The 21,014-nt window shown below is 41.9% G+C and overlaps 1 protein-coding gene across 5 annotated transcripts in view; it reads left to right on the top strand.

Annotated features, from left to right (window-relative positions):
- Positions 1-21,014, top strand: part of SNTG2 (syntrophin gamma 2) — a 487,892-nt gene that overhangs the window by 252,529 nt on the left and 214,349 nt on the right. For 4 of the 5 annotated variants that reach the window (XM_075126433.1, XM_048845382.2, XM_075126432.1 and 1 more), the window contains exons 3-4: positions 4,078-4,134; positions 4,237-4,294. In XM_075126433.1, the coding sequence (XP_074982534.1) occupies positions 4,078-4,134; positions 4,237-4,294 (115 nt within the window). The remainder of the gene's footprint in view (positions 1-4,077; positions 4,135-4,236; positions 4,295-21,014) is intronic. The other variant, XM_075126434.1, reaches the window with a different exon arrangement.

Here is a 21,014-nt window from a genome sequence, read left to right as displayed (position 1 = left end):
TCCGATTTCCCAAGGTACTGTTCTGAGATGAAGACATTTATTATTTATATGGTGCCATTGGTTTCCACACAAAACTTTGCAAGCAGATAAAAAAACAACAAGCTAATTTAAGAGGTGATGTGTAGAGTTAGATTCCGTTACCAAATGGTGTGGCCTGTTTTAATTTATGCTATGTTACCCCTTCCTGTTACTTCCTGTTATCCCCCAGCATGTGTGTTTTTACCAATTTAGATTCCCTTACACTCAGACTCAGTGGGCCAAATTTAAAGGTGATGTAAGGTAAAGTACATGTTGGCAATAGTGTGACTCTAAAGGAGTTTAATTAAGTGTATGAATCTAATTCCGTGTCACATACATATTGAGGAAGCCAGAAAACAGTTGTAATTACACCAGCATAGGTTCTCTCTACATGCAGAATCACCTTTGATTTTGTCACAAGGTCTCTGAAGCTTAATGATTACAGTCTAGAACAGGAACACAGCAAAGACTCACTTATGTGTTTTTTTCCCTAAATAAAATAGCTTAGGGCTCATTTTTTACTTTGAGACTCGGAGGAGAGAGTACATGAGTGTATCACACAAGTGGGAATGGCTCGAAACAGTTCATCCAGTAGGCTGAAGAGGGACATAATACTTACACTTTGTTAGAGGGACTGTTACAACCTGGTCCAGTATCCATCTAGATTGTCACCAATCTATTGTAAGTGGAACTGCTTACTGGGTCCCCTTGTGCATCCAAACTAACTGCGTCCAGGTATAGTCTAGTCACAGTTTCCAGCACTGTAACCCTAGAGCACACTTCCAGGGTCAGACTTCTTGGGACATGGGATGCCACCATCCAGCCATCCTAGACCCCAATATCAGTGTCTGAGATTTTCTGAGCACACCCCATCCCCTTATATGTACACCACATGACATGTGAGCACTTTTGGGCTTCTAGATTAATTCCTTCTGTGACAACATGGCAGGGAAGCAAGGAACACAGATTTAGCAAAGGAATTTCTCAACCACAGTTACTGTACTTTAAAAATACTCAAGAGCTATAGGTTTCAGAGTAGCAGCCGTGTTAGTCTGTATTCGCAAAAAGAAAAGGAGTACTTGTGGCACCTTAGAGACTAACAAATTTATTTGAGCATAAGCTTTCATGAGCTACAGCTCACTTAATTGGATGCATTAGCTCACGAAAGCTTATACTCAAATAAATTTGTTAGTCTCTAAGGTGCCACAAGTACTTCTTTTCTTTTTTCAAGAGCTATAGATCTTTGAACAAAACAAAAAAGTCCAAAGACACACTCTCCCCTAGTCTTATCTCATTCCTTCTGTAAGTCCATGGTTTGTCATCATTTCAGGCTAGGCAGACTTCTCCTGAAAATCCTTCTTATGTGTGATGATAGCTGGCCTTTCTGCACAGAGCAGGACCATGCTTTTAAATAGGGCCACATCTCTGTCCCATAAACCCAGACTAAGATGCTGCAGACCCACCACTTATGCTTACCCCTACCTCCCTGCAAGGCATCTGTGCAGAAAACTCATTGTTTCATGGCAGTGTACCAGCAGTTGAGAGAGAATCAAAGCAGTTGGACCCTGATTGAAGTTTTGATGGCCATTAGGGTTAGTTCTTCAGTGAGATGTCCAAAGTCTGTCCTGGACAGGATGGCTGTTTGGAATGCAATATAGTGGGTTGTCTTTGGGTATGATTCAGGCTAGTGCAACCAGAGTCCTACATTTCCACACATTGAACAAGATAGAGTCAATAATTTGATTCAGACATACATTGCCTCTGTGACAGAATGGGGTATGCTTCTCCCAGCACTAGCTTTCAAGTGCTATCCCAGGAGAGAGAATGGAGTTCTGATAGATGGCAAAGGAAGAGTTGATGCAAGTGGCAGAAAGTGGGAAATGGATAAATTTAGTTTTAATCATGCTGAGTTTAGATATCTAGGAAGATGACAGAGATGCGGAGCTGCACAGAAGGGGAAAAGGTCAAAGCAGAAATATTGACTTGAAAGTTATTGTACTAGTTGAAGCCAAGACAGTAGATGAGATTGCCTAGGGATAAGTGTTAAGGGATTAAATGGAGCAGAACAGGGACATACTTGTGCAGAACGTCAAAAGAACAGGGAATTGACTATAAAATCTGTGGAAATAATCAATCTCTGGGAATTACTGCCACAATGCATAAAATGCCAAGGTATCAGTGGAGGACTCTTTTATTTTATTTTTCTTTGAGGCAGGTTAATTTACATTAAAAGGCATAAACTCCCAAAGGACTCCAGAAAAATTAAACAATCTTGGATTTATTCATCTTTTATGAGAAGAAAACATTTCCTTTGCTAGTTTCTTCACAACGGAGAAGAGTGCCTATTTCTGTCTCTGCAGCTGCCTGCACATGTGAAATTCAAGTTTGGAGGGTATAAATTTGTCAATTCCTTAAGTGTAGGGTAATTTATTGGTGCAAAGCAACAGAAGAAACCAAAGAAGAAACACACAGACAATATTCAGACATATACACACACATCCTATGCACGATGAGCTCTAGTGAGTAGGCCTAGTATTAGAGAGGCAGTATCTAGGACCTTTTGTAACTCCAACAATATTAGAAGTAAACTGTGGTCTGGATGGAACCTGCCATCTCTACCTTGGATTTATGTACAGTTGGACTCCCCATCGCCCCTTTGTTTTTCTCATGTTTAGATTACAAACTCACTGATTAATAGATTCTAAGGTCAGGCGGGACCATTGTCATCATCTAGTCTGACCCCCGTATAGCACAGGCCATAGAACTTCCCAAAAATATTTCCTCAAGTATATAGTTTAGCGAAACAGCCAGTTTTAATTTAAAAATTGTTAGTGATGGAGAAACCACTGTGACCCTTGTAAATTGTTCCAGTGGTTAATTACTCTACTATTAAAATTTTATGCCTTATTTCCTGCCTGACTGGAGGGAAGGGACTGTCATTTGCCATATGGCCAAGTACGTTGAAGTCTCTAGACACTACTACAATATAAATCTTTAATAACAATAATTATCTAGCTTTTCCTCTTGTAAATCCCAATATTCTCTAGCATTAAAAAAGTCATAATCCTAGCTGAATGGCTGCAGCAACACAATCTGGGCCTCTCACTAGGAGTATAAATTTGGAGAAAATGTTTAGCTCTGTTTATAAACTCTGGTGGCTAAATATAACAGTACAAAATTTAAAACATCACAAACTTTCTTGGCCTATTCTTAATCCCAGTTAAGTATTCATATATGAAAACACAATTCTAAATAAAATGTTCCACCATTCTGGAGCGAAACAAGCCTGAGGCAAAGTTAAACAGAGCCTCAGAATAAACTGCAGTGTATTCTGTCACAAAACTGCAGGTGATATGAATCGACCAGATTGACTGTGTCACAGACTTTAGCAGTTAAATCTGTCCGTACTCCTCTGCTGCTGCTATTTTCACTAGTAGCCAACATTACCGCTTCCTAAATGATAGGCGAAGCTAAAAAATCTCAGGGAGGTTGAAGTGTTCTCTGACTGGTCGACTGGTCCTCTTGAAGTTTGTTTACATTGGCAGGAGATAATGCTGCCTGCTTCTCACTGTCAGGTGATATTGTAAACAAGAACAGGTGTTTGCCTGGCACTGTTCTAGCCAGCGTTGAGAAAGATTTACATGCCAGATGTGCTAAAGATTCATATGTCCCTTTGTGCTTCAACCAAAATTCCAGAGCTCACACAGCTCTAATCTTCTTTGTTCCTGTCTTATAATTAAACTCACCCTGGGCCCCCTTCTCTGGGTCTGCTTCCACCTTCATAATAAAATTTATAAGTGAAATTCACACCAGTACAAAGATCTGTTCAAAGCTCTCTCTATAAATAAAGCTCTATGTTGAGTTATTAAGTGGACTTATGTCATGTTCATACTCTTGCATCAGCCCTCTGGATGGAGTGAACATCATCCTCTGATATAAGGGAAAATTTTCAAAATTAATATAATAGGTAAATAAAACTGTTTAAGTAGCATACATTTTAAATGCATGTCCAGGCATTGTATTTTCACCTAAATTTATTTTTTCTACCCTTTTTTAAAGCACAGAACTGTTACACTTCATAGACAACCAGTTGGTGGCTTGGGCTTAAGTATAAAGGTATGGATAATGTTTTGATTTCATTTCTCTTTTTAAACTTCAGTATGTTTAGTGCATGGTGGTCTCAAATGCGATTTCATTATTTATGCACATCTTTTACAGGGTGGTGCTGAGCACAAAGTGCCCGTCGTCATATCAAAAATATTTAAAGACCAAGCAGGTAAAATATATATCTCTATACTTAAATAGGTTTCTGGTGTTATGCATATGATAATCTTTTTTGAAAATGAAGTTCACTGTAACTCAGAATTAAGTATATTTATGGATCATTACATCAGCATTACGGTATGTTGGTCTTTCAGCAAATGTTGAATGGCTGTTTATGGACAGTTGTCTCTGATTCTGATTTCAAAAAATCTGTAGTCTTACAAAGTTCTTGGGGAATGGTAGTTAACATTTTATCTGATAAATGCTCACTTTAGAAATTTTTTTTGACAGTAGCACATCCTGATTATAAACACTGCCTTTAACATTCCTTTGTGGGGAAAAATATTTGACATGAGAAAATTTCTGCATCGCTTAATAACATGGAATAAACAAATATAAGCCAACTAGAATCTTTTTCCAGAAATGTAAATCATCGCCATATGCTATGACTAAACCTGCCTAGATGCAAATAGGCAACCGTCAACAATGCTGAATAAATATATGAATCAGTATAATAAAACACAATAATTAAAGCATTACACTGACAATCACCCAGTCCAAATAACCTAAACAACACCTTATGTACCAATTAAGCCCTATACTAAGGATGGAATTTATCCCAGCATAGAGGGCACTAAGATGGACTTCACTCTTAAAAATGCACAGTACAAGCATGGCAAGAAAATAAACAATAATACACTAAAAAGTAGGCAACTAGGAATAAGGAGAATACCATTATTTTATGATTAGAGCAATCATCCTAAATTGAAGTTTTCAATAAAAGAAAGTCATTTAGGGCCATCGTGGACACAACAGGTTCACTCAAAAATTGCATTTGTATGTTTAAATTAAATAATTAGACACACAAATTTGTAACAATGTAGGTAATTTTTATAACTTTCATGCACAAACACTGGGCTTTGTGGGAACACTCGGTGCATGCATGTTTTTTGGGGGGTACCTATTGAACTCAAGATTGAAAATCTGTCCCTAAAAGACGTATGTTGAAAGAAATCCTGCAACTGTATGTCCGAGGAAGGCAGTGAGTAGCATTGAACAGGGGTTAGTGCTACACTGTTCACACAGTGGGAATACATGCCTCTGCCTACTGTGGAGCAGAGCTGCTGTAGTTACCTGTTTGGGACTGATGAGGGGATACACCATGGGTGGGCCAAGGAAATGGCAGGGTAATGGCCAATTGGCCAGCAAACAGTGTAGAACCACTTACCTAGTAAACAAAGTGTGGGAGGAGCCATACATATGCACTGCCTACTGCAGCTTGGGGCTGAAGATTAGACTCTTCAGTCAGTCCCACAAGCATATGGATAAGTGTACAAACTAGTTATTTTGGCTGTGAACTCCATCCATTTTGAATTATTGTATGTCAACACCACAGAAAATGACATTAATGATTATTACAAGATATGAGTTGCTGATCCAATTAGGGTTCTTTCTTACAGTATATTGATGGATACAAATGCGCAGGGGTACCTCTAATAGCTACATTTTCCTTCCTAAAAATCATGTCCAGCTTCAGTATACAAGTAAAAATTGCATACAAAGAACATGAGAAACTGGAAATCCAGGTGTCCTACACACCATATTATCTTTGGGAGACATAAAATCTCTACATGATAGAAAGGTCCTGCACATAAGATTAAAAACAAATCACCTCTCCCAGTGTGTCAATACTTTCAGTTACCAGGATTATATTTAATCAAGGATTTAATACTAATGAGGCTGACAGAACCTATCCAGACTCAACTGTCATTGTTGACCTGGAGGAAGGGTAATTTCCTTTCTCTGAGATATCTTTTCTGTTTGTAGGAGATACAAAAAAGGGCCATCCCTAGTAGTATTCTTTAGGGTACAAACTAGAAAAAAATATATATATATATATATTTTAATCAGAAATCTGACCTGCCAGTTCTACCAGTTATCATGCAGGGAGCTGTGAGGCGAAAGAACGATAGAGAAAGGCAGACTGATCTCAAGTAAGTCTTCTGAATGAACATTCAGATGTGCTCAATGTGAATAAGAATTTGTGTATCCCAGGTGTTAATAATAATGAAATTGACAGCCTAGCTGGAAATATAGCTCTGAGAAGAGTATTTAGATGGGCTACTACTTGAAGCAAGTAAATTAATTTGAGAAAGAGTGATATCATACAGTGATTTCTGTACTACTGAAAAGCCCTTGCACTATGGCAGCTAATCAGCCCAGCAACGTGAAGCACAGCATAACCAAAAATATCCACAAGCTATAAAATACATTTTGCATATTTTTTTATTTCATTGATAAATATATACAGATTTAAGGACAACTTGTGATTGATTTAAATGTCACAACTCACTCTCTGCAGCAGTGAAACGCAATGCCAGAATGTTCAAAGTGTAGTGCTGTGTGAGGCTCAAATCTTGGCTAACAGTGCCTGAATAAGCTGCCTTATTACCAGAGCAATTTACCACTCCCAGGAGTCACTTTATAAGTGCATTTCTGTGGTAACCACTGCTTGGTGAGGCCTTGGCAGAATTGTAGCAGTTAAGATGACATGATCTGCAGGAGCCTTGTGGAGCTGGGAATGGGGCCTGTGCCCTGCACCTCCCTGGTCACCTGGCCTTGGGAGAGGCCCCATGGGTATACACAAGAAGCTGTTAGAGGTGGTTCCACCTCCCAGTTCTTCCTGCTGCTTCTAATAAGCTTTTAATAGCTATTAAAATATACATTGGACAAGGATTTTGTGATTTGTGCCTCACCTGTTTGGCAGCAGGGTCCCAGACCTCAGGCTCCAGCCTGAGTCTGAACATCTACCACTGTTAAACAGCCCCTTAGCCTGAACCCCATGAGACTGAATCAGCTGGCACAGGCCAGACATGGGTTTTAACTGCAGTGTAGACATAGCCCCAGGTGTCTCAAGAGAGCATCTGGATTGAAAAGAGCTGTCTCTAGTTGCACTCCATTCATCAAGATTGCAAGTAGGAAGAGTGGAAAAATCCAGTGCCATTAATTTCACCAACATCTGATTAGCAAGATAGTGAGAAATGTCTAGGTCTTATTGGACTCATTACTGCTCTTAAACACTCAAATATCAACAGCAACAAGAAATACATGTCTCCCTCCTTCAACTGACGAGCAGACTCCTCTCAGATGACAGCCTCGCAACTGCGATTGTTCTGTTTGTAACTTCCGGATTAGATTACTGTAACTCACTCAACTGAGAGTTCAGTGTGGGTGTCAAAAAGAAGTTCCTTGTTACCACATGCAGCAGCCCATTTTCTAAGAAGAACAACAGGCTTACTGTTATGACTTCAAATGGTTAAAATATAATTATAGGTGTTCATCCAGTACTCTAATTAAGTAAGAACTACAGTATAAACAAAAGGACTGCCTTTTACATATATCTATCTGAAGCCTACACCATCCTCAACAGCCTTCACAAAGAGGGGAAAAAACATATCACTAGTGTTCCATGTCCTCCATGGCCTCTCTTTTACACACTAATTTTCCATTCATGACATACCAAATGTATTGTACTTATTATTCAGGTTGTTGGAGCTCTTGATAGCCAGAGTGAATGGGAGCTCAAGGCCAAATCAACAAATTAATTCAAACACACACACATTCCAAATAAAAATGATTACATATGAGAGACACTAAAATCAGAGTCTACATTGCTCCAACGCAAATATGTGTTTTAATACCAGCTCATAAATATCAGAGTGAAGATGTGTTAGACACGCAATTGGATTATATGAGATTGCATAAAGAATTTTGAGGGAAATCGAAACTACCTCATGGATAAGTATAGTAAGTGGGAAGAGGAGGAGAATGTTCATAAATTGACAGTGAAATATAATATTGCAAAACTTGAAATGGATGGTATTAAAACTTGTTAAGGAAAAGGTGGCCTTTCCTGGAAATGATGGAATATCACACACAGAGGAAAACTTTGGTATAGAAGAAGGAAAGAGCTATTGCTGACTAGCTATCTAGATATTAATACAGTGCTCAGTAGTAGTATATCTGAACACCTTCTGGAATAAGACTATAGGGTTCAAAGAAAAGGAGTACTTGTGGCACCTTAGAGACTAACCAATTTATTTGAGCATGAGCTTTCGTAAGCTACAGCTCACTTCATCGGATGCAAAGTGAGCTGTAGCTGACGAAAGCTCATGCTCAAATAAATTGGTTAGTCTCTAAGGTGCCACAAGTACTCCTTTTCTTTTTGCAAAGACAGACTAACACGGCTGTTACTCTAAAAACTATAGGGTTCATTATTGGTGCCTTTTGGAAAAAAACATAAATCACCCTCATGGGTTGAAAAGCTATGTCCTATTAGGAGCAAAGTGTTTTACTATGTATGTCTAAAAGAGGGAAGAGTTCTTGGGAAAAGCAATAGTAATGTGATTTCTTTCTTTTGCTTTTTTGGGGCAAAACCCCATTTTTAAAAAAAATATTTGGAAAAAAGTTCATATGTTTGTGGATCTTTCTAGACAGATGCAATTAAAGGATTTTGAAGTGGAGAACTGAAAAATATAGATTTCACATGTTATGTGGCAGTGACTGATCTTTACCCACCTAAATTACTTTAGAAGGAATGAAATACATCTGGTTATGATGTGCAGATATTTTAGGAGAGCCAGTTAATTATTTGGGTACAATATCTTTAGAACGAAGAAATAATTACAAAGTAAAGGGAAACCTGATGGAAATATTTAATTGTAAGTTTTGTTGCAGGGTCCATATCTTTACATGCTCTGGAAACCACCATATGCACTCCTGGTGCTATAAACAAATTATTATTGATATGAATAGAATTTGTCCAAAATGGTGAATTTGATCCAAAAAGAAAAAAGTGTCAGGGTTTTCTCCCCATCTTTTCTCTTTCTAGGTGTCTTTAGTTTTCTGCAATTTTTTAGAAGCTTTGATTTAATAACAAGGATTTCCAGGTTCCATTCTTCTTTTTTCTGAGATTACTGATTACTTTTTAGTAATATAGATTAATATAGATTTGTGCTTTTCTTTATATAAAGGCAAGCTTTTGTGCAGTTTACGTGCAGATGACTGTGTGGCACTTTTAAGTGTTGTTAATACCTTCTATTGTAGTACAACTCTTACATGAATTATGTAATCATAAACATTACTACTACTTTTACTTATGGCACTATATTAATAAAACGTACAATAGGTTTACTTTGCAGCCAAATAAAGAGATAAAGATTCTTGCTCTCAGTGAATTCACAATTAAAGGCCCCTGTCTTTCAAAGAGTTCAGACCAGGTAGCCGCTAATGTCCATATAGAATCTAATTATTTCTATAAAGGGCAATAAGGATCCATACACGTGAATCTCTTTTCCAAATTATGGTATAAATTGTATAATTTGTCTTTGCTTTTATTCTTGATTTCTGCCATCTCCTGCACCCCTTCTTTAATTGTGGACATGATTAAGCTGTCCCCATTAATCTGGGAAATGTGGTGGGAGGCTGTATCTAAAGCTGTCTGTTTTGAAAGTTCTTCAAAAATATTAAAATAATAATTATGCCCATATGAAACTTTTCTTTGCATCAGCACTGGTTTATTTTGTAAATAGAAAAGGAGTACTTGTGGCACCTTAGAGACTAACCAATTTATTTGAGATAAGCTTTCGTGAGCTACAGCTCAGCTTATGCTCAAATAAATTGGTTAGTCTCTAAGGTGCCACAAGTACTCCTTTTCTTTTTGCGAATACAGACTAACACGGCTATTACTCTGAAACCTTTGTAAATAGAGTATATTTCTTATTGCCCAAGCAATACAAACTCTATTTCAAACAATAGAATCATGGGCTTTGCAATTATGTGATGGTTGCCCCAATTTGCCACTCCATTTCTGTGAGAGCTGCGGGACTGTAGTAATTTGACTGTTTACTGCTGTTGTGCTGTGCAGGTATCTGATATAACATGTAGAGTCAGACATGCATCAGCAGTGAAACAGAGTGGTGGATTTAGCTCACCAAAGCATCATCAAAATGGTTAAATAAAATTAAATAAGCCCTGATGGAAGGGGGAGAATTTTGGGTTTGCCAGTTCACAAAGGGCTTTATACTGAGAGCCAACATTGGTTAAAGATTTAATCTGAAAGCATCCCCCCCACCCATGGAATACTAAAAATGATTTGTACCTCACATTGTATTCTCCTGGAAAAACTCTTATTTTTTGTGTTTAATCCAGTTCTGAGCAGAGATACCATATACCCTGTAATCATTGGAATGAGCTCAAGAAAGACAGCCATTTAAAAATTCTTGGCTTGAAACCTTGCACTCCACAAACACATTTGATGTTCTTGGCTACATACATTCAGGACCATCTGTTCGGAGGACATTGTGCCTGTTCATCAAGGTGTTGTACCAGTTTCACTAAAGTATAGATGACAAGCAAAGATATTTTTGAGTGGAAAGCCTGCACTCATTATCAGTTCCTCAGGAAGTCTCCTCTGTGGTGGCTCTCATATGATAGCATTGTCTATCATGTTAGAATGGGTCTCATGTTTTTGTATTGTACAGAAACAAATACCCTGAAGACTAAAGCATAGGGTTTAGAAGAAAACTATGCCCTCATTCAGATGGATAATATTTTAACAGGCATTTATCAAACTCATTTAGATCATACAAGACAGCTCTATGGACATGCAGAATTGAATGGTTCTTCACATTTGAATAATGATTCCTAACGTAATTTTTAAAATTTATGAACAATTGGGTTAATATTTATGTGGGTTTTTAATTGTAGTCTTTACTTTTGCCCATCTTATTTCCCCTTATTATTGAAAAACAAAAGATTGACCAAAAAACTATGAAATGTATCTTCTCTGAAGGTACCATGTGCATGGGATTCTCACTGTTGGGTCTGTGCCTGTAGTCCTTTGTCCAGTTTGATGAGCCATACAGGAGCTTTTCTAGCTCTTTGGTTTTCACTCTTTATGCCCCTTAAGTGACAGGTCAGAATAGGCACTGAATCATGAGACAAGGGGCATCCCTGCAATTTATTCAGGAGCAGTCCAAGGTATGTTGCTAGCGTGCAAGTCCCTTGGACCTATTTTGAGCCCTGATTCAGGAAAACATCCCTATTCAGGATAACATTTAAGCTCATGTTTAAGTCTCATTGAAGTCAAAGGGATTTAAGCGCAAGCTTAAAGATAAAGCACATGCTAAAGTGATGCCCTCTTTCTGGGACTTGGAGATCCGTCAGGCAATGGGATTGGTTGAGTTTGTGAAATCCTGAAGTATGAAGCAGTAGACTATTACCCTAATTGTAGGGAACTGTCGGGAACTGTGTGTGTCACTGGGACACACTGGCTTAACTTTAATAGGGATGGATTTAAGCACCTACTTCAGTGCTTTGCTGAATTGGGGCCTAATATGAGAAAGTTCATGATACAGAAAAATGGATTGGATCTCCCATAAGTATATAAATATAGTGAGACTGTATGCAAGACTTTAATATGTCGGTTTGAGTAATCAGAATTCAGGCCCTAAGCATTCAAGGAAAATTAATCACTAATAGAAAGGGTGGCTTTTCTCAAATTAATTTTTCTGCCCTGAGAATATCATTAAATACTGTCAATCTATTCAAAAGTAAATTATACAGTATTTTTACTCTGGGAGTTCTGTGCTAGGTCTTTGGGTAATTTCATACTCTATATCTGCCTTGGAAGGCTACCCATAGTAACTTATTAAACCAAAAAGACAGACGTAATTTGGGTTTGTAATATTATTGTTATCATTAGAGTAATATCCCAAAGAGATTATTTAAATTAGTGTCTGATTTTCATACCAAAAATAATTCTTTGATTCACCCAATCACTAAATGTAAGCACAGTATATGAAGAATCCTCAGTGCTTCATTTTGGAGATTTTAAAGTGACACAAAATCATAGGTTCTGAATCTAGATTTAAATACAGCCCCATGATTCCCAGGAATGGTAGAGGGCATTTGCCCCCTCCCCTTCTAAGTCACTAGAGGGCCACCTTAAGACCAATGGGCCCTGAGTTCTTTGTGATCCTTGGGTTGATGGCTGGTCTGCCTCAGTCCTTATCTTGCTTGAACTATATTAGATTTGGAATATGTGGTGGTTCCATCTTGTGGTAGGGTGACTAAATGAGTACCCAGGCCCTATGACCTCGAGGGAGTTAACAGTTTCTGCATTTTAATCAAAACAATGAACAACCAGTTGCAGGAAGTTGCAGGAAGAAACGTACATTCTATTAGGGGAAAGGATAGGGCTAAATACGAACCTGAGATAAAAAGAAAAATGCAAGAGAATCAAAGGAAACAGATGTACCAGTGAATAAATTATTATAATGTAGGTTAATCAGATCCTTCCACTCACATGTGATTACATCCCCTATAATGCTTGGCTATAACTAGAGTCCCACAAATAGAAAGCAAAAGTAAAATGATGCACCTGCAGAATCCCTCCACAAATCGGGTGGCTAGTGTGCGTGTGTGTGTGTGTGTGTGTGTGTGTTGGAACTCTGTGGGATTGATTTAAAATAAATAATTTTGCAAAGAATAATCAAATAAATATTGCAGACCTGCTTTTTTGCTTGAGTACAGTGTGGAGCAGGGCCGGTATACCTGTTCAACTTTACTCGTACATAGACGCATAGGGTATGTCTACAATACGAAATTAGGTCAAATTTATAGAAGTCGATTTTTTAGAAAGCAATTTTATACAGTTGATTGTGTGTGCCCCCACATTAATGCACTAAGTGCATTAAGTCAGCAGAAAGAAAAGGAGGACTTGTGGCACCTTAGAGACTAACCAATTTATTTGAGCATGAGCTTTCGTGAGCTACAGCTCACCTCATCGGATGCATACTGTGGAAACTGCAGAAGACATTATATACACAGAGACCATGAAACAATACCTCCTCCCACCCCACTCTCCTGCTGGTAATAGCTTATCTAAAGTGATCATCAAGTTGGGCCACTTCCAGCACAAATCCAGGTTTTCTCACCCCCCCACCCCCATACACACACAAACTCACTCTCCTGCTGGCAATAGCTCATCCAAACTGACCACTCTCCTTACAATGTGCATGATAATCAGGGTGGGCCATTTCCAGCATAAATCCAAGTTTAACCAGAATGTCGGCCGGGGGGGGGGGGGGGGGAACAAGGGGAAATAGGCTACCTTGCATAATGACTTAGCCACTCCCAGTCTCTATTTAAGCCTAAATTAATAGTATCCAATTTCCAAATAAATTCCAATTCAGCAGTTTCTCGCTGGAGTCTGGATTTGAATTTTTTTTGTTGTAAGATAGAGACCTTCATGTCTGTGATTGCGTGACCAGAGAGATTGAAGTGTTCTCCGACTGGTTTATGAATGTTATAATTCTTGACATCTGATTTGTGTCCATTTATTCTTTTACGTAGAGATTGTCCAGTTTGACCAATGTACATGGCAGAGGGGCATTGCTGGCACATGATGGCATATATCACATTGGTGGATGTGCAGGTGAATGAGCCTCTGATAGTGTGGCTGATGTTATTAGGCCCTTTGAGATGGTGTCCCCTGAATAGATATGTGGGCAAAGTTGGCAATGGGCTTTGTTGCAAGGATAGGTTCCTGGGTTAGTGGTTCTGTTGTGTGGTTGTTGGTGAGTATTTGCTTCAGGTTGGGGGGCTGTCTGTAGGCAAGGACTGGCCTGTCTCCCAAGATTTGTGAGAGTGTTGGGTCATCCTTCAGGATAGGTTGTAGATCCTTAATAATGCGTTGGAGGGGTTTTAGTTGGGGGGCTGAAGGTGACGGCTAGTGGCGTTCTGTTATTTTCTTTGTTAGGCCTGTCCTGTAGTAGGTGACTTCTGGGAACTCTTCTGGCTCTATCAATCTGTTTCTTCACTTCCGCAGGTGGGTATTGTAGTTGTAAGAATGCTTGATAGAGATCTTGTAGGTGTTTGTCTCTGTCTGAAGGGTTGGAACAAATGCGGTTGTATCGCAGAGCTTGGCTGTAGATGATGGATCGTGTGGTGTGGTCAGGGTGAAAGCTGGAGGCATGTAGGTAGGAATAGCGGTCAGTAGGTTTCCGGTATAGAGTGGTGTTTATGTGACCATTGTTTATTAGCACTGTAGTGTCCAGGAAGTGGATCTCTTGTGTGGACTGGACCAGGCTGAGGTTGATGGTGGGATGGAAATTGTTGAAATCATGGTGGAATTCCTCAAGGGCTTCTTTTCCATGGGTCCAGATGATGAAGATGCCATCAATATAGCGCAAGTAGAGTCGGGGTGTTCGGGGACGAGAGCTGAGGAAGCGTTGTTCTAAGTCAGCCATAAAAATGTTGGCATACTGTGGGGCCATGCGGGTACCCGTAGCAGTGCCGCTGATCTGAAGGTATACATTGTCCCCAAATGTAAAATAGTTATGGGTAAGGACAAAGTCACAAAGTTCAGCCACCAGGTTAGCCGTGACATTATCGGGGATAGTGTTCTTGACGGCTTGTAGTCCATCTTTGTGTGGAATGTTGGTGTAGAGGGCTTCTACATCCATAGTGGCCAAGATGGTGTTATCAGGAAGATCACTGATGGATTGTAGTTTCCTCAGGAAGTCAGTGGTGTCTCGAAGGTAGCTGGGAGTGCTAGTAGCGTAGGGCCTGAGGAGGGAGTCTACATAGCCAGACAATCCTGCTGTCAGGGTGTCAATGCCTGAGATGATGGGGCACCCAGGATTTCCAGGTTTATGGATCTTGGGTAGTAGATAGAATATCCCAGGTCGGGGTTCCAGGGGTGTGTCTGTGCGGATTTGATCTTGTGCTTTTTCAGGAAGTTTCTTGAGCAAATGCTGTAGTTGCTTTTGGTAACCCTCAGTGGGATCAGAGGGTAATGGCTTGTAGAAAGTGGTGTTGGAGAGCTGCCGAGCAGTTTGGATGAACTATTGCCAGCAGGAGAGTGAGTTTGTGTGTGTGTGTGGGGGGGGGGTTGAGAAAACCTGGATTTGTGCTGGAAATGGCCCACCTTGATTATCATATACATTTTAAAGAGAGTGGTCACTTTGGATGGGCTATTACCAGCAGGAGAGTGAGTTTGTGTGTGGGGGGGCGGAGGGTGAGAAAACCTGGATTTGTGCTGGAAATGGCCCAACTTGATGATCACTTTAGATAAGCTATTACCAGCAGGAGAGTGGGGTGGGAGGAGGTATTGTTTCATGGTCTCTGTGTATATAATGTCTTCTGCAGTTTCCACAGTATGCATCCAATGAGGTGAGCTGTAGCTCACGAAAGCTCATGCTCAGATAAATTGGTTAGTCTCTAAGGTGCCACAAGTCCTCCTTTTCTTTTTGCGAATACAGACTAACACGGCTGTTACTCTGAAATAAGTCAGCAGAGTGCTTCCACAGTACAGAGGCTAGTGTTGACTTTCGGAGCATTGCACTGCGAGTAGCTAGCCCTCAGTTCCTGCAGTCTCTGCCGCCCATTGGAATTCTGGGTTAAGCTCCCAATGCCTGATGGGGCAAAAACATTGTCATGTGTGGTTTTGGGTACATGTTTTCAGTTGCCCTTCCCTCCGTGAAAGCAATAGCAGACAATCGTTTCACACCTTTTTTCCCGTGCGGGCGCCATACTGCTTTCAGCAGCTGGTGCAGTAGTTCTGCAAACCATCGTCGTCATCCACTGCTTCCACTGGCACTCTGCTCTCCTGGTGCTCTTGCAGGGCCTCTTCCGCTGCAACTCTGCTTGGCTGCTCTTGTCTCGCCATACCACAGCAAGCATGCAACCCACTCAGCTGATGTGTCCTGGCAGCAGACGGTGCAGTAGGTCTGCAAAACTGGTCATCCAACCACTGCTTCCCCTGCAAATCTGCTGTCCTGGAGATGCCATACCACGGCAAGCATGGAGCCCACGCAGATCACCGCAGCAGTTATGAGCATTGTAAACACCTTGCGCATTATCATGAAGTATATGCAAAACCAGAACCTGCAAAGCAGGCGAGGAGGCGATGGCAGCGCGGTGACAAGAGTGATGAGGACATGGACACAGACTTCTCTCAAAGCACAGGCCCCGGGAATTTGGCCATCTTGGTGTTAATGGTTCAGGCTCATGCCGTGGAATGCCGATTCTGGTCCCTTGAAACAAGCACAGACTGGTGGGACCGCATAGTGTTGTAGGTCTGGGATGATTCCCAGTGACTCCGAAACTTTCGCATGTATAAGGGCACTTCCATTGAACTTTGTGACTTGCTTTCCCCTACCCTGAAGCGCAAGAATACCAAGATAGGAGCAGCCCTCACGGTTCACAAGTGAGTGGCAATAGTCCTCTGGAAGCCTGCAACGCCAGACAGCTACGGTCAGTCGGGAATCAATTTGGAGTGGGCAAATCTACTGTGGGGGGCTGCTGTGATCCAAGTAGCCAATGCAATCACTGAGCTGCTGCTATCAAGAGTAGTGACTCCAGGAAATGTGCAGGTCATAGTGGATGGCTTTGCTGCAATGGGATTTCCTAACTGTGGTGCAGCAATAGATGGAAAACATATCCCTATCTTGGGACCGGACCGCCAAGGCAGCCAGTACATAAACCAAAAGGGGTACTTTTCAATGGTGCTGAAAGCACTGGTGGATCACAAGGGATGTTTCACCAACATCAACATGGGATGGCTGGGAAAGGTACATGACCCTCGCATCTTCAGGAACTCTGGTCTGTATGAACAGCTGCAGCAAGGGGCTTACTTTCCAGACCAGAAAATAACTGTTGGGGATGTTGAAATGCCTATAGTTATCCTTGGGAACCAAGGCTACCCCTTAATGCCATGGCTCATGAAGCCATACACAGGCATCCTGGACAGTAGTAAGGAGCAGTTCAGCTATCATAGAATAATAAAATATCAGGGTTGGAAGGGACCTCAGGAGGTCATCTAGTCCAACCCCCTGCTCAAAGTGGGACCAATCCCCAACTAAATCATCCCAGCCAGAACTTTGTCAAGCTTGACCTTAAAAACGTCTAAGGAAGGAGATTCCACCACCTCCCTAGGTAACGCATTCCAGTGTTTCACCACCCTCCTACTGACAAAGTTTTTCCTAATATCCAACCTAAATCTCCCCCACTGCAACTTGAGACCATTACTCCTTGTTCTGTCATCTGCTACCACTGAGAACAGTCTAGAGCCATCCTCTTTGGAACCCCCTTTCAGGTAGTTGAAAGCAGCTATCAAATCCCCCCTCATTCTTCTGTTCCGTAGACTAAACATCCCCAGTTCCCTCAGCCTCTCCTCATAAGTCATGTGTTCCAGTCCCCTAATCATTTTTGTTGCCCTCTGCTGGACTCTTTCCAATTTTTCCACATCCTTCTTATAGTGTGGGGCGCAAAACTGGACACAGTACTCCAGATGAGGCCTCACCAGTGTCGAATAGAGGGGAATGATCACGTCCCTCGATCTGCTGGCAATGCCCCTACTTATACATCCCAAAATGCCATTGGCCTTCTTGGCAACAAGGGCACACTGTTGACTCATATCCAGCTTCTTGTCTACTGTAACTCCTAGGTCCTTTTCTGCAGAACTGCTGCCTAGCCATTCGGTCCCTAGTCTGTACCGGTGCATTGGATTCTTCCATCCTAAGTGCAGGACTCTGCACTTGTCCTTGTTGAACTTCATCAGATTTCTTTTCACCCAATCCTCCAATTTGTCTAGGTCCCTCTGTATCCTATCCCTACCCTCCAGCGTATTTACCTCTCCTCCCAGTTTAGTGTCATCTGCAAACTTGCTGAGGGTGCAATCCACACCATCCTCCAGATCATTTATGAAGATATTGAACAAAACCGGCCCCAGGACTGACCCTTGGGGCACTCCACTTGATACCGGCTGCCAACTAGACATGGAGCCATTGATCACTACCCGTTGAGCCCGACAATCTAGCCAGCTTTCTATCCACCTTATAGTCCATTCATCCAGCCCATACTTCTTTAACTTGCTGGCAAGAATACTGTGGGAGACCGTGTCAAAAGCTTTGCTAAAGTCAAGGAACAACATGTCCACCGCTTTCCCCTCATCCACAGAGCCAGTTATCTCATCATAGAAGGCAATTAGATTAGTCAGGCATGACTTGCCCTTGGTGAATCCATGCTGACTGTTCCTGATCACTTTCCTCTCCTCTAAGTGCTTGAGAATGGATTCCTTGAGGACCTGCTCCATGATTGTTCCAGGGACTGAGGTGAGGCTGACTGGCCTGTAGTTCCCAGGATCCTCCTCCTTCCCTTTTTTAAAGATGGGCACTACCATTAGCCTTTTTCCAATTGTCCGGGACTTCCCCGGATCGCCATGAGTTTTCAAAGATAATGGCCAACGGCTCTGCAATCACATCCGCCAACTCCTTTAGCACTCTCGGATGCAGCGCATCCAGCCCCATGGACTTGTGCTCGTCCAGCTTTTCTAAATAGTTCCAAACCACTTCTTTCTCCACAGAGGGCTGGTCACCTCCTCCCCATGCTGTGCTGCCAAGTGCAGTAGTCTGGGAGCTGACCTTGTTCGTGAAGACAGAGGCAAAAAAAGCATTGAGTACATTAGCTTTTTCCACATCCTCTGTCACTAGTTTGCCTCCCTCATTCAGAAAGGGGCCCACACTTTCCTTGACTTTCTTCTTGTTGCTAACATACCTGAAGAAACCTTTCTGGTTACTCTTAACATCTCTTGCTAGCTGCACCTCCAGGTGTGATTTGGCCTTCCTGATTTCACTCCTGCATGCCCGAGCAATATTTTTATACTCTTCCCTGATCATTTGTCCAATCTTCCAGTTCTTGTAAGCTTCTTTTTTGTGTTTAAGATCAGCAAGCATTTCACTGTTAAGCCAAGCTGGTCGCCTGCCATATTTACTGTTCTTTCTACACATCGGGAGGGTTTGTCCCTGTAACCTCAATAAGGGTTCTTTAAAATACAGCCAGCTCTCCTGGACTCCTTTCCCCCTCATGTTATTCTCCCATGGGATCCACAGTTCCCTGAGGTTGTCAAAGTCTGTTTTTCTGAAGTCCAGGGTCCGTATTCTGCTGCTCTTCTTTCTTCCCTGTGTCAGGATCCTGAACTCAACCATCTCATGGTCACTGCCTCCCAGGTTCCCATCCACTTTTGCTTCCCCTACTAATTCTTCCTGGTTTGTGAGCAGCAGGTCAAGAAGAGCTCTGCCCCTAGTTGGTTCCTCCAGCACTTGAACCAGGAAATTGTAACCTACACTTTCCAAAAACTTCCTGGATTGTCTGTGCACTGCTGTATTGCTCTCCCAGCAGATATCAGGGTGATTGAAGTCTCCCATAAGAACCAGAGCCTGCAATCTAGTAACTTTCGTGAGTTGCCAGAAGAAAGCCTCGTCCACCTCATCCCCCTGATCCGGTAGTCTATAGTAGACTCCCACCACGACATCACCCTTGTTGCTTATGCTTCTAAACTTAATCCAGAGACACTCAGATTTTTCTGCAGTTTCATACCGGAGCTCTGAGCAGTCATACTGCTCTCTTACATACAATGCAACCTCCCACCTTTTCTGCCCTGCCGGTCCTTCCTGAACAGTTTATATCCATCCATGTGAGTTATCCCACCAAGTCTCTGTTGTTCCAATCACATCATAATTCCTTGACTGTGCCAGGACTTCCAGTTCTCGCTGCTTGTTTCCCAGGCTTCTTGCATTTGTGTATAAGCACTTGAGATAACTTGCTGTTTGTCCTGCTTTCTTAGTATGAGGCAGGAGCCCTCCCCTTTCGCATTCTCCTGCTCGTGCTTCCTCCTGGTATCCAAAGTCCCCACTTACCTCAGGGCTTTGATTTCCTTCCCCCGGTGAACCTAGTTTAAAGCCCTCCTCACTAGGTTAGCCAGCTTGCTTGTGAAGATGCTCTTCCCTCTCTTTGTTAGGTGGAGCCCGTCTTTGCCTAGCACTCCTCCTTCTTGGAACACCATCCCATGGTCAAAGAATCCAAAGCCTTCTCTCCAACACCACCTGTGTAGCCATTCATTGACTTCCACGATTCGACGGTCTCTACCCAGGCCTTTTCCTTCTATGGGGACGATGGACGAAAACACCACTTGCACCTCAAACTCCTTTATCCTTCTTCCCAGAGCCACATAGTCCGCAGTGATCTGCTCAAGGTCATTCTTGGCAGTATCATTGGTGCCCACATGGAGAAGCAGGAAGGGGTAGCGATCTGAGGGCTTGATGAGTCTTGGCAGTCTCTCCGTCACATCATGAATCCTAGCTCCTGGCAAGCAGCAGACTTCTCGGTTTTCCCAGTCAGGGCAGCAGATAGAGGACTCAGTCCCCCTGAGGAGAGAGTCCCCGACCACCACCACCTGCCTCCTCCTCTTGAGAGTGGTGGTCGTGGAACCTCCATCCCTAGGACAGTGCATCTCATGCCTTCCAATCAGTGGAGTCTCCTTCTGTTCTCTTCCCTCAGATATATCATCTAATCTACTCTCCGCATTAGTACCTGTGGAGAGAACATGAAAACGGTTGCTTACCTGTATCTGCGCTGCTGGTACATGGACGCTCCCCTTTCTTCTTCTGGAGGTCACATGCTGCCAAATTTCTTCATCGTCCTCCTGTCCCCGCTGCAGAGCCTGCTCTGAATCTTCAGAATGTTGTGCCCGTAGAAACATATCCTGATGTCTGTCCAGGAAATCTTCAGTTTCTCTTATGCAACGCAGGGTCGATACTTGTTTTTCCAGACCTTGAACCTTCTCTTCCAATATGGAGACCAGATTGCACTTTGTACAGACAAAGTCG

The sequence above is a fragment of the Caretta caretta genome, chromosome 3 (genome assembly GCF_965140235.1).
Source record: "Caretta caretta isolate rCarCar2 chromosome 3, rCarCar1.hap1, whole genome shotgun sequence".
Classification (NCBI taxonomy): domain Eukaryota; kingdom Metazoa; phylum Chordata; order Testudines; family Cheloniidae; genus Caretta; species Caretta caretta.
This window is presented reverse-complemented; position numbering and strand designations above follow the sequence as displayed.